Source organism: Anomaloglossus baeobatrachus, chromosome 3, assembly GCF_048569485.1.
Source record: "Anomaloglossus baeobatrachus isolate aAnoBae1 chromosome 3, aAnoBae1.hap1, whole genome shotgun sequence".
Classification (NCBI taxonomy): domain Eukaryota; kingdom Metazoa; phylum Chordata; class Amphibia; order Anura; family Aromobatidae; genus Anomaloglossus; species Anomaloglossus baeobatrachus.
The window spans coordinates 542,416,160-542,429,436 of NC_134355.1; the positions used below are offsets into that span (position 1 = coordinate 542,416,160).

The 13,277-nt window shown below is 49.9% G+C and overlaps 1 protein-coding gene across 3 annotated transcripts in view; it reads left to right on the forward strand.

Moving 5' to 3' along the window:
- The window catches only part of HPS3 (HPS3 biogenesis of lysosomal organelles complex 2 subunit 1), a 136,836-nt gene that overhangs the window by 4,043 nt on the left and 119,516 nt on the right, over nt 1-13,277 (forward strand). For all 3 annotated transcript variants that reach the window (XM_075340806.1, XM_075340805.1, XM_075340804.1), the window contains exons 3-5: nt 385-571; nt 788-873; nt 3,366-3,564. In XM_075340806.1, coding sequence (XP_075196921.1) covers nt 385-571; nt 788-873; nt 3,366-3,564 — 472 coding nt within the window. The remainder of the gene's footprint in view (nt 1-384; nt 572-787; nt 874-3,365; nt 3,565-13,277) is intronic.

Below are 13,277 nucleotides of genomic sequence, written 5' to 3' on the forward strand. Positions count from 1 at the left end.
TCAGCGATGTCGCAGCGTGTAAAGCGGCCTTAAGCCACTGCTTTCTGTTAGCCGCCTTGGAGTCCATGATCACTATGTCTGTGGTATCTAAGGGGGTAAACTATCCAACATTAATGGATGCCGTTCAGTGCCTGAGGCTGTGAGCAACAGCCTGGACATTGTCCAATGCTTAGTGTTGCGATCTCCTTCTGAAGTACCACTATAAAGCGGTTGTGTTACAGAGGAAGACCATTGATCAGTGGTTGATATGGCATTATTCAATATGTGTAATATTGTATACACTCGACAATAGCGGTAAGCAATCCAAACATATAATCCTCCAGTAGTACATTTTTGGTATTGCTGTTGTCTAACAGGCACTTGATATGTGCTTCCTTTGCCCAGGTAGTAAGACTAGTCTGGCTGTGACGGCGTCCCACCCATTGGAGTGTGAGGACTTCGTCGTGTGTCAGAGGCCTGTGGAACTTATTGGGGAAGACTGCAAATCGTGTAACATAGTGGTGACACCAGAGTCAACAGGACTATCCATAGATGACTCGAGTCATTGCCACGTGAATTATATGTTGTACAGGTAATAAAATGAATGGTCGACAGCCCTTACCCTTCAATATCTAATTGTCCACAGCTAATTTTCAGTAATTAACTTGTCTCGTTAGTAGCTTGTACTGTATAGAACATATTATACGTCTCTCTTTAAAAGCACTGGATCTCTGATCGGGATCCAGCATGTATGAGAGCACGTGTGCATGTATGTGTATAACTAATTGTATGCTTTGTCTTTATTTAGGAGGTTTGCACCAGACTTCACTGATGGCTTCAATGTGGAAAGCACAAGGCTGCATTCTCTACAGCTGCTGCCTATGTATAGGACAGGTATAAAAATACTCTGCTGTAAAATGCATTCAAAGAAACCAAGAAAATTGTCCAAATTTGATTAACAATGGCAACAACACCAAAAAAATACCAACTGAGCTTAAAGCCAAAATAAATATCCTTTTTTTCTTTTTTTAAAAATATTTTCTTTATTAAGGAAATTAAAAATAAACTAAATAATTACAATAAATAACGGGGATATACATAGGACATTCTTCCTTATTAAATCATCCATATAAACACATGTTTACATCAGAAAAAACATTTTGAAGGGAACCTGTCACCAGATTTGGGGCCTATAAGCTGCGGCCACCACCAGTGGCCTCTTATATACAGAATTCTAACATCCTGTATATAAGAGACCAGGCCGCTGTGTAGAACGTAAAAATCACTATATAATACTCGCCTAGGAGGTTGCTCCAGTGCAGACTGGTCAAATGGGTGGCGCCGTTCTCCGGTGCCGACGCCTCTTTCAGCCATCTTGGTCTTCCTTCTTCTGAAGCCTGGGTGCATGACGCGTCCTACGTCATACACAATCACCGACACTGAGTTCCTGCTCAGGCGCACTTTGATCTGCCCTGCTCAGGTAAGTGCTTGGTATGCAGTTACTCTGAAGGGCTGACAGCGATTCCTGCTTCATAGGAGATCCAGACCTAGGCAGAGCCAGCAGACTGTATTTCCCCTGTAACTAGGGCCAATAAAGCAGCCCAAGTTACAAGGTAAATAAGATGAAAATACAAATGTTTCAATATTTAAATGCCCCCACCTCCCCAAAGATCCTTTATGATCTTCTTGGGGGGTGAACAGTGAGTAAAATCAATGAATAATAATAATATCTGAAACAATTCACTGGTACTAGTCCTGCTCCTATAAAGCAAAAAAGTGTCTGCTATAATAAAGCAGTTGTGAAAAAATGGTGAACAATTTTTTTTTTTATTTATTTTAGTGGTCCTGTGTGATAATTAAAGAGAATAATAAACACTTATTTAACTTATTTTTCCAGTAATATCAGTATAAAAAGGGGGGGGTGACGGTGACATAAAAATGAAGCCCCATGTATCACAAAAATGACTTGAATATCAAAATGTGAATAAAAGATCATAGCTCTCTAAACCGTATGTACGAAAAAAAATAAAATTTCTGTTCAGGAGCGGGGTACAAGGTCCGGTCTGGAACTGATTAACAGCACCAAGTGGCCAGTATGCTTCTTATTTATTTTTAATGGTATGTACAGTGGATGGGATATTTGGTGGCAGCCCAACCCTTTTAAAGAACCACCCCATCTATATATTTTTAATTAAATGTGTGGATATATTCCCATAATATAGTGTGAGTGTATTAATATACCCCCCTCCCACTGTTCTCTGTGGGTACCAGCGCCATTCTGCGCCACACTTGACTGCTGTGCAGACTTTCCAGATCACACTGGGAGCTGCATGCCCCTGAAATAGCTTTTACCATTTAAGTCTATGGAGCGTCAGAGCAAGGGTCTATAGACACAATTTTTTAAGTTACAAACAGCTTCTGATGTCTTTTTTGCAGCCCTTTGATTTGACAGTGTATAGTTTGTAGCGGAATCCATCAGGTTCTGCTTCATAGACGTTACGTTGAAATAAAAAGGAATTGTCTTTCAAGCACTTTAGGCATTTTACCCGACAGTTTTTGGAGTAGAAAAACATCTACACATAGCTTTACGGTGTGTGCACGCTTAGGCTACTTTCACACATCCGGTTTTTGCTCTGCGGCACAATACGGCGCTCTGCAGAAAAACCGCAACCGTTTTTTTTGCCGCCGGTTGCGGGTTTTTTTGCATAGACTTACATTAGTGCCGTATTGTGCCGCATGGGCTTGCGTTCGGTCCGGTTTTTGCCGCATGCGGCAGATTTAGCCGATGCCGTGGCCGGATGGAACGTTGCCTGCAACGTTTTTTGCTCCGGCAAAAAAACTGCATCGCACCGCATCCGGCCGCTGCGGCGCATTTTTCAATGCATGCCTATGGACGCCGGATGCGGCGCGATGCGGAAAAAACCGCATCCGGCCGCCGCATGCGGTTTCTTCCACTGCGCATGCTCAGTAGCTTGCCGCAACCGGAAAAAACGGACGGGCCGCATGTAAAAACTTATGCAAAGGATGTGGTGTTTTCGCCTCATCCATTGCATAGGTTTCACAGCCGGATTGAGCCGCACTGCTCAAACCAGATGTGTGAAAGTAGCCTTAAAGTGTTCAGTGCAGACATTTCTGCACCATTTCTGCATCTCTTGGCAGGAAAATTGCAGTGGAATAAACACACTTTTTTCCTGCCTGTTTGTGGTGCAGATTTTTTACATTCATAGGTATGGGTGAAATCTGCAGCAAAAAAACGCTGAAAGAATTGACAGCTGCAGAATTAATACCCAGGTAGCCTTCTAGTTATTACATTCCTGGTCCCTAGTGCTTGTGAACAGGACAGCTCTGTGTTGCCATTAATTTGAGTTTTCCTTTTTTCCTTTTAGGAAACTATGTTCTTGCAACTGCCACAAAAAACACAGTCTCTTGGAAGGAAGTTTCGAGCATGTTTTGCTTCTTCTCCATGCCACACACTGGCTACCTGTACACTCTCATCAGCGCTGTAGAGCTGATATCCGTCTACCAGTATCCAGAGCGGTCACAGCAGGCCGTGCTCACTCCTGAGTTCCTACACGTCATTACAAGGTATTCAGTAGTAAAAAATGTTTACTTCAGTTTTTGGATTAACTGTTTGTTGTTTTCCATAAAGTAATATGTTAAAGGGGTGGTTCACCCATTTTTTTTTATTTTCTGTAGGAGTTATACTTACCTTTCTAGGCGTCTTCTCCATTGGCTTGTATTTCCATTTCTGGCACTGAGCGGCGCTATCCTGCACGCTCAGTGCCTGTCACATGACCCCCTGGAGCTGTGGCCGCCAGCATCCTCTGACGTCCCGGCATTTCCGGGCTCTCAAACAAGACGGGTACGTCACAGGATGCCGGCGCCACTCAGATTGAGTGACAGGGCTGTGGGCGGTGACTACCGCACGTCACAGCTCAGCATCAAGGGGAGGATCCGGAGGAAGTCAGTGTGGAGCCGGAAGCGTCCTGCAGATGGAGAGGAACGGGGCGCCAGTGTGCAGTACAGGGGGGGTTCTTCAGCTGAATCCCCCCCTGCACGTAAGTATGTGATCACACTGTCCACCCGCCCGCTCTGCTGCGATGTCAGGAGAGCGGCCGGTGTCGGGCAATGTGATCATCTGCTCCTCCCAGCAGCAAGACACTGACAGGCATGTCACCGCTGTGCTCTGCCATCTGTCCTGCTGCATGGGACCAACTGTCTGCACTCTGTCACCTGCACCACAAGTCACAGAGTGGAGACAGTTGGTGACAGAGCACCTCTGCCCCCCCCTCTTCTTTCCCCACTCTCTTCTCCCCCCCCTCTCTCTCTTCCCCCCCTCTCTCTCTTCTCCCCCCCTCTCTCTTCTCCCCCCCTCTCTCTTCTCCCCCCCTCTCTCTTCTCCCCCCCTCTCTCTCTCTCTTCTCCCCCCCTCTCTCTCTCTCTTCTCCCCCCTCTCTCTCTCTCTTCTCCCCCCTCTCTCTCTCTCTCTTCTCCCCCCTCTCTCTCTCTCTTCTCCCCCCTCTCTCTTCTCCCCCCCTCTCTCTTCTCCCCCCCTCTCTCTTCTCCCCCCTCTCTCTTCTCCCCCCTCTCTCTTCTCCCCCCCCTCTGTCTTCTCCCCCCCCTCTCTCTTCTCCCCCCCCCTCTCTTCTCCCCCCTCTCTCTCTCTCTTCTCCCCCCTCTCTCTCTCTCTCTTCTCCCCCCTCTCTCTCTCTCTTCTCCCCCCTCTCTCTCTCTTCTCCCCCCCCTCGCTCTCTTCTCCCCCCCCTCTCTCTCTCTCTTCTCCCCCCTCTCTCTCTCTCTCTTCTCCCCTCCCCCCGCTCGCTCTCTTTTCCTCGCTCTCTCCTGGCATGGTCAGTACAGAAATCTCTCCATCGTGGAGGGGTGAGAGGGAGTAATAAACATGGAGTCCCTACTGTGTCTGTGTATTTATTTCTAATAAAGTATTTTTCTCTGTGTGATGTCTTTTTTTTTAAAAAAAAACCCTTTGTTGGAGATTCTTAATGGCCAGGTTAAACTTGGCCTGACATTAAGAATCTCGGGCTTTATACCAGCTGGTAAAACATAGCTGGTATTAACCCCTTATTACCCAGCGTGCCACCTGCCACCAGGGCCACTGGAAGAGTTGGATACAGCGCCTGAAGATGGCGCTTCTATGAAAGCGCCATTTTCTGGGGTGGCTGCGGACTGCAATTCGCAGTGGGGGTGCCCAGAAAGCTTGGGCACCCTTCACTGTGGATTCCAATCCCCAGCTGCCTAGTTGTACCCGGCTGGACACTAAAATTAGGCGAAGCTCACGTCATTTTTCTTCGGCGCTCCATTGGGAGACCCAGACGATTGGGGTATAGCTACTGCCTCCGGAGGCCACACAAAGCACTACACTAAAAAGTGCAAGGCCCCTCCCCTTCTGGCTATACCCCCCCGTGGTATCACGGGTTCTCCAGTTTTCAAGCTTTGTGCGAAGGAGGTCAGACATCCATGCATAGCTCCACAGATTTTAGTCAGCAGTAGCTGCTGACTATTTCGGATGGAAGAAAAGAGGGCCCATATAGGGCCCCCAGCATGCTCCCTTCTCACCCGTTGATGGTGTTGTAAGGTTGAGGTACCTATTGCTGGTACGGAGGCTGGAGCCCACATGCTGCTTTCCTTCCACATCCCCCTGGGGGGCTCTGAGGAAGTGGGATCCTGCCGGCCTCAAAGCTCTGACGCCGGGCTCCATCCACAGACCCATTTGAACCTGCTGGATACGGAGCTGGAGTACCGTTCAGGGACATGGCCCTGCACCATTACAGGTACTCTGTGTCCCCGTACACACAGGCACAGCACACTCCAGACTTGCTGGGTGTGCTAGTGCGCCGGGGACAGTAAAGGGTTACAGTCACTGCAGCTTTGCTGAGTGACTTTGTGTATTGGGAACTACCGCGCCGGACGCTCCGGGAGCGGCGGCGCGGCTGGGACTTGTAGTTCGCCGGGGACTGGGCGCCGACCGCGCTTTTACGGCGGCGGCGCTTATAAATCCAGTCCCCGGCTTCTGCGGCCTAGTGCCGCTTCGTTCCCGCCCCCTCCCTGTCACTCAGGGAAGGGGACAGACGCTGAGCAATCAGCAGCGCCGAGGGCTGGAGCCTTATTTACATGCTCCAGCCCTCTCACTGCACACTGTCAGACGCCGGATTCCCGCTCTGACTTGGGGCACGCCCACGGCCCGCCCCTCCTCACACGAGCTGGGGAAGACGCCGGCAGCCATTACTGCAGTCCGAGCTCGGACTTTTGGCAACCAGGCAGGACGGTGGCGACCATACACCCGCTTATAGGCGGGCGGTAAGCGGCACACATAGTGCTGACCCCAATATATACTGCAGTGTGTACATGTGTATTTTAACTGCATAGGTCGCTATATGCCCGCTTGGAGAGCGACACATCAGCAGCAGGAAAGCAGGTGTGCTAAGGCACAGGCTTTCTAGGCTGCTTGTATTGCACGTACTGAAGTGTTCATTTGTGTTTATGCTTGTATGCTATACACTGCACTGTACAGTCGCTAGTCTTAGCTATATTCTCCTGGAATGGCTAGACTACAGCAGCAGAAAACCAAGGGTGCTGGGGCACAGGTTTTTTTCTATGCTGCTTGTATTGCATGGGCTGCAGTGTGCATTTGTACTTGTGCTTGTATGCTATACATTGCACTGTATGGTCACTCTTCTGGGCTATATTCCCCTAGATGACTAGTCTACAGCAGCAGAAGAGCAGAGGTGCCAGGGCACAGGCTTCTATGCTGCTTGTATTGCTTGTGCTGCAGTGTTCATTTGTACTTTATGCTTGTATGCTATACATTGCACTGTACGGTCACCAATCTTGGCTATATACTTCTAGATGGCTAGTCGGCAGCGGCAAAAAAGCAACACAGATTTTCAGTGCTGTTTTTACTACATGGGATGCTGTTCATGACACCGTCCCATTGTGTGCATGCTCCCCTGTAGCTCTTCGTCTGCCGGGGTCTCTAGCGCTTCGTCTGCCGGGGTCTCTACTAGTCGTGGCCAAAGAAACCACCTGTCATCCCTGTCCAAGGACAGGGACGGAGTTGCAGTTTCGACAGATATATTGTCATAAGCTAGAGACTTGCAGTCCAGACAGGCCATGGGCAATCTTCCTGAGCAACCTCATTTGGAACGGGGGGGGTCCCAGGAGGACTCTCTGTATGATAAGGCAGCTCTCCAGGACTTTGATCCTGACATCGCTATCAATCCGGATACACCGGATGGTAACGCCATACGGAATGATCCTATAGCGTCCATCAATGGAAGGTTGGATCTTTCTCCCTCAGCTCCCCCAGTGGAGGAGTCAGCTTCACAGCAGGAGAAGTCCCTTTTCAGTATCTCAAACGGATATTGAGTATTTTTCTGGCCACGCTGACTTCAGAGAAGCAGTCCAGAAACACCACGCTTACCAGATAAGCGTCTTCTCCAAACGTTTTTAAGATACACGTTATCCCTTTTCCCCTGACGTGGTCAAGCGCTGGACCCAGGGTCCAAAGGTGGATTCTCCAATCTCCAGGCTTGCGTCTAGAGCCATAGTTGCACTGGAGATGGGGCTTCACTTAAAGATGCCATTCACAGACAGATGGACTCTGGTTGAAATCTGTCTAGGAGGCTATCGGCGTGTCGGTTGCTCCGGCATTCACAGCCGTATAGGCAACCTAACCTTTTCAGCTGTTCTTGCGCAGCTGGCCTTGAGCACATGTACATCTGTACCGCAGAGGCGTCCGTAACTCCGCAATGTCTGCACTGCGACTTACCCTATTAATGCTGTCCTAAAAGTACAGTCGAGGTTTCGGTCCTTCCCAAGCTCGGGCAGGTCCCAATTGTCCTCGTGCAAAAGGGCTACAAAACCTCAGACGGGCTCAGATTCCGGCCGGGCTCAATCACGCCCAAGGAAGGCAGCCGGAGGAACCGCTACCAAGGCGGTCTCCTCATGACTCTCAGCTCTCTCTCTCTCTCCGCATCCGCGGTTGATGGCAGACTCCCCCGCCTTTGGCGACATTTAGCTGCCACAGGTCACAGACCGGTGGGTGACGGACATTGTGCTCACGTGCACAGGACAGTGTTCTGTTCTCGTCCTCCGACTCCATTCTTCAGAACGGCCCCACCTCCCCACCGAGCAGATGCCCTGCTGCAGGCGGTGGACGCTCTAAGAGCAGAAGGAGTGGTGATCCCTGTCCCCCCTCAGGAACGAGGGCGAGGGTTTGTACTCCAATCTCTTTGTGGCTCCAAAAAAGGACGGCTCCTTCCGTCCTGTTCTGGACCTAAAACTGCTCAATAAGCATGCGAACGCCAGGCGGTTCCGGATGGAATCCCTCCGATCCGTCATTACCTCAATGTCTCGAGGAGACTTCCTTGCCTCAACAGACATCAAAGATGCCTATCTCCACGTGCCAATTGCTACGGAGCACCAACGTTTTCTACGTTTTGTGATAGGAGACGACCATCTTCAGTTCGTAGCTCTGCCATTCGGTCTGGCGACAGCCCCACGGGTGTTCACCAAGGTCATGGCAGCAGTGGTAGCAGTCTTGCACTCTCAGGGACACCCGGTGATCCCTTACTTGGACGATCTACTCGTCAAAGCACCCTCCCTCGAGGCATGACAACGCAGCCTGAATGTTACGCTGGAGACTCTCCAGACTTTCGGGTGGATCATCAATTTGGCAAGGTCAAATCGGTCACCGACTCAATCACTAACGTATCTCGGCATGGAGTTCACACTCTATCAGCGATAGTGAAGCTTCCGCTGAACAAGCAGCGTTCACTGCAAACAGAGGTGCAGTCTCTCCTTCAAGGCCAGTCGCACCCCTTAAGGCGCCTCATGCACTTCCTAGGGAAGATGGTGGCAGCCATGGAGGCAGTTCCCTTTGCGCAGTTTCATCTGCGCCAACTGCAAGGGGACATTCTCCGCCAATGGGACGGGCAGTCAACCTCCCTGGACAGGAAAGTCTCCCTTTCCCAGACGGCCAAGGACTCTCTGCAATGGTGGTTTATTCCCACCTCATTGTCACAGTGAAGATCCTTCCTACCCCCATCCTGGGCAGTGGTCACGACAGATACGAGTCTGTCAGGGTGGGGAGCAGTTTGTCTCCGCCACAGGGCTCAGGGGACGTGGACTCAGCAGGAGTCCACCCTTCAGATCAATGTTCTGGAAATCGGGGCAGGGTATCTTACCCTACTAGCTTTCCAGCAGTGGCTAGAAAGAGAGCAGATCCGAATCCAGTCGGACAACTCCACAGCGGTGGCATACATCAACCACCAAGGAGGGACGCGCAGTCGGCAAGCCTTCCAGGAAGTCCGGCGAATCCTCATGTGGGTGGAGGACACAGCATCCACCATATCCGCAGTTCACATCCCGGGCGTAGAAAACTGGGAAGCAGACTTCCTCAGTCGCCAGGGTATGGACGCAGGGGAATGGTCCCTTCACCCGGACGTGTTTCAGGAAATCTGTCACCGCTGGGGGGTGCCGGACGTCGACCTAATGGCGTCTCGGCACAACAACAAGGTCCCGGCATTTATGGCACGATCGCGCGATCACAGAGCTCTGGCGGCAGACGCCTTAGTGCAAGATTGGTCGCAGTTCCGGCTCACATATGTGTTTCCACCTCTGGCACTCTTGCCCAGAGTACTGCGCAAAAAATCAGATCCGATTGCAGCCGCGTCATACTCGTCGCCCCAGACTGGCCGAGGAGATCGTGGTACCCGGATCTGTGGCATCTCACGGTCGGCCGACCGTGGTCACTACCAGGCTGGCCAGACTTACTGTCCCAAGGGCCGTTTTTCCATCGGAATTCTGCGGCCCTGAACCTGACTGTGTGGCCATTGAGTCCTGGATCCTAGCGTCTTCAGGATTATCCCAAGGGGTCGTTGCCACCATGAAACAGGCTAGGAAGTCCACCTCTGCTAAGATCTACCACAGAACGTGGAAGATTTTCTTAACCTGGTGCTCGGCTCAGGGAGTGTCTCCCTGGCCATTTGCATTGCCTACTTTTCTTTCCTTCCTGCAATCGGGGTTAGAAAAGGGCTTGTCGCTCGGCTTCCTTGAGGGGGAAGTCTCGGCACTATCCGTGTTTTTTCAGAAGCGTCTAGCACGTCTTTCTAAGGTGCGCACGTTCCTACAGGGGGTCTGTCATATCGTACCCCCGTACAAGCGGCCGTTAGATCCATGGGATCTCAACAGGGTATTAGTTGCTCTCCAGAAGCCGCCTTTCGAGCCTCTGAAGGAAGTTTCCTTTCTCGCCTGTCACAGAAGGTGGCGTTTCTCGTTGCGATCACATCGCTTCGGCGAGTGTCTGAGCTGGCAGCTCTGTCATCCAAGGCTCCCTTCCTGGTGTTCCACCAGGACAAGGTAGTGCTGCGCCCCATTCCGGAGTTTCTCCCTAAGGTCGTATCCTCATTTCATCTTAATCAGGATATATCCTTGCCTTCCTTTTGTCCTCATCCGGTTCACCGGTATGAAAAGGACTTACGTTTGTTAGATCTGGTGAGAGCACTCAGACTCTACATTTCCCGCACGGCGCCCATGCGCCGTTCCGATGCACTTTTTGTCCTTGTCGCTGGTCCGCGCAAGGGGTTGCAGGCTTCTAAAGCCACCCTGGCTCGATGGATCAAAGAACCAATTCTAGAGGCCTACCGTTCTGCGGGGCTTCCGGTTCCTTCAGGGCTAAAAGCCCACTCAACCAGAGCCGTGGGTGCGTCCTGGGCATTACGACACCAGGCTTCGGCTCAACAAGTGTACCAGGCAGCTACCTGGTCCAGTCTGCACACTTTCACCAAGCATTATCAGGTGCATACCTATGCTTCGGCGGACGCCAGCCTAGGTAGAAGAGTCCTGCAGGCGGCAGTTGCCTCCCCGTAGGGGAGGGCTGTCTTTGCAGCTCTAACATGAGGTATTTCTTTACCCACCCAGGGACAGCTTTTGGACGTCCCAATCGTCTGGGTCTCCCAATGGAGCGCCGAAGAAGAAGGGAATTTTGTTACTTACCGTAAATTCCTTTTCTTCTAGCTCCTATTGGGAGACCCAGCACCCGCCCTGTTGTCCTTCGGGATGTTTTTGTTGTTTGCGGGTACACATGTTGTTCATGTTGAACGGTTTTTCAGTTCTCCGATGTTACTCGGAGTTAATTTGTTTAAACCAGTTATTGGCTTTCCTCCTTCTTGCTTTGGCACTAAAACTGGAGAACCCGTGATACCACGGGGGGGTATAGCCAGAAGGGGAGGGGCCTTGCACTTTTTAGTGTAGTGCTTTGTGTGGCCTCCGGAGGCAGTAGCTATACCCCAATCGTCTGGGTCTCCCAATAGGAGCTAGAAGAAAAGGAATTTACGGTAAGTAACAAAATTCCCTTCTTTTTTTTTAAATTATTTCATGAAATTCATGAAATAATTAAAAAAAAGGGCTTCTCTATATTTTTGGTTCCCAGCCGGGTACAACTAGGCAGCTGGGGGTTGGGGGCAGCCCGTAGCTGCCTGCTGTACCTGGCTAGCATACAAAAATATGGCGAAGCCCACGTCATTTTCTTAAAAACGTTTTCAGGGAAAAACCTTTATAAAAAAAAAATGCTTCCCTGCATTTCTATTGCCAGTGAAAGTAACACCAAGCAGCGGGGGCTAGCAGCCAGTAGCTGCTTTGGTTACCCTTAGCAATAGAAAATGCAGCGGGAGCCCACAAACAATGTGATTTTTTTGTTTTTTTATTTTTAATGAATTTTTTTAAAAAAAAATCGGCATGGGCTTCGCCCATCGAGCACCAGAGCATTTTACTTCTCATTCATCCCAAGTAATCAGATGACTCCAGTGTCGGCCGATTACTTGTTCTGTGTCCCCCTGCATCCATCGCAGCGTGTACGGGCTGTGAGGTCAGCGGAGTGGAGACAGTGACATGCTCTGCTCTGACACATAGTGTGCTGCATGTCACTATCTTTCTCTACTCTGGCACTTGTTGTGCAGGTGACCGGATGCTACATGTCACTAACTGTCTCCACTATGGGACTTGTTGTGCAGGTGAGAGTGTATACAGTTGGTACTATGCAGCAGAAATCACAGAGTGGGGCAGTTAGTGACATGTATCATCCGGTCACCTGTACAACAAGTCCCAGAGTGGATACAGTGACATGCAGCACACTATGTGTCAGAGCAGAGCATGTCACCAACTTGCTCTGCTCTGTCACCTGCGGTGCTGCATGTCACGTTTTTGCCGTGATTTGGTGCCTTTTTTGCTGCGTTTTTGCTCACTGCGTTTTTAATCAGTGCACAATGCCATTAAAGATTGTTGATGAAAAAAAAAAAAAGTTCTGATGTCATTTCCTTATTCAAAATGTTCATTGTATGCAGGAGAGCAGAGAGCAGCTGCAGAACTACAAGGCTCAGCATCCTGCATCCAGGACTGTATGCAGTTTTTTACCCAAAAAGAAAAAAAAAATGACATGGGCTTCGCCATATTTTTGTATGCTAGCCGGGTACAGCAGGCAGGTACGGGCTGCCCCCAACCCCCAGCTGCCTATTTGTACCCGGCTGGGAACCAAAAATATAGAGAAGCCCTTTTTTTTTAATTATTTCATGAATTTCATGAAATAATTTTAAAAAAAAATGACGTGAGCTTCGCCTAATTTTAGTGTCCAGCCGGGTACAACTAGGCAGCTGGGGATTGGAATCCACAGTGAAGAGTGCCCAAGATTTTTGGGCACCCCCACTGCGAATTGCAGTCCGCAGCCACCCCAGAAAATGGCGCTTTCATAGAAGCGCCATCTTCTGGCGCTGTATCCAACTCTTCCAGCTGCCCTGATGCCGGGTGGCTAGCTAGGTAATAATGGAGTTAGGGCTAGCTGTATATTATCAGCTAGCCCTAAGCCCGAAATTCATGGTGTCACGCCAATATTAGACATGGCCACCATGAATTTCTAGTAATGATAAAAAAAAAACAACACACAGAAAAATATTTTTATTAGAAATAAAACACAACACAATTAGTGACTCCATCTTTATTGAAATAAACCCCCCTCCGCAGTAATCCTGGGTTAGGGTCCAGCGCCGTCCAATCCGGATCCAATATCATCTGATCGGTTTGCTGGAAGGCAAAGCGATCAGATGATGTGTCAGGTTAAACTACGTGAATCACATGACACATCAGCTGATTGTATAAAAGCCGATTATACAATCAGCTGATGCATCAGTGCCAAAAAAAATACTCACGCCTGTGCTGATTACCGGTAGCTCCTGCAGCGGAGTCTGATCCTGGCCCATCACTGCAGCAGCTGCCGGTAATCAGCTGAT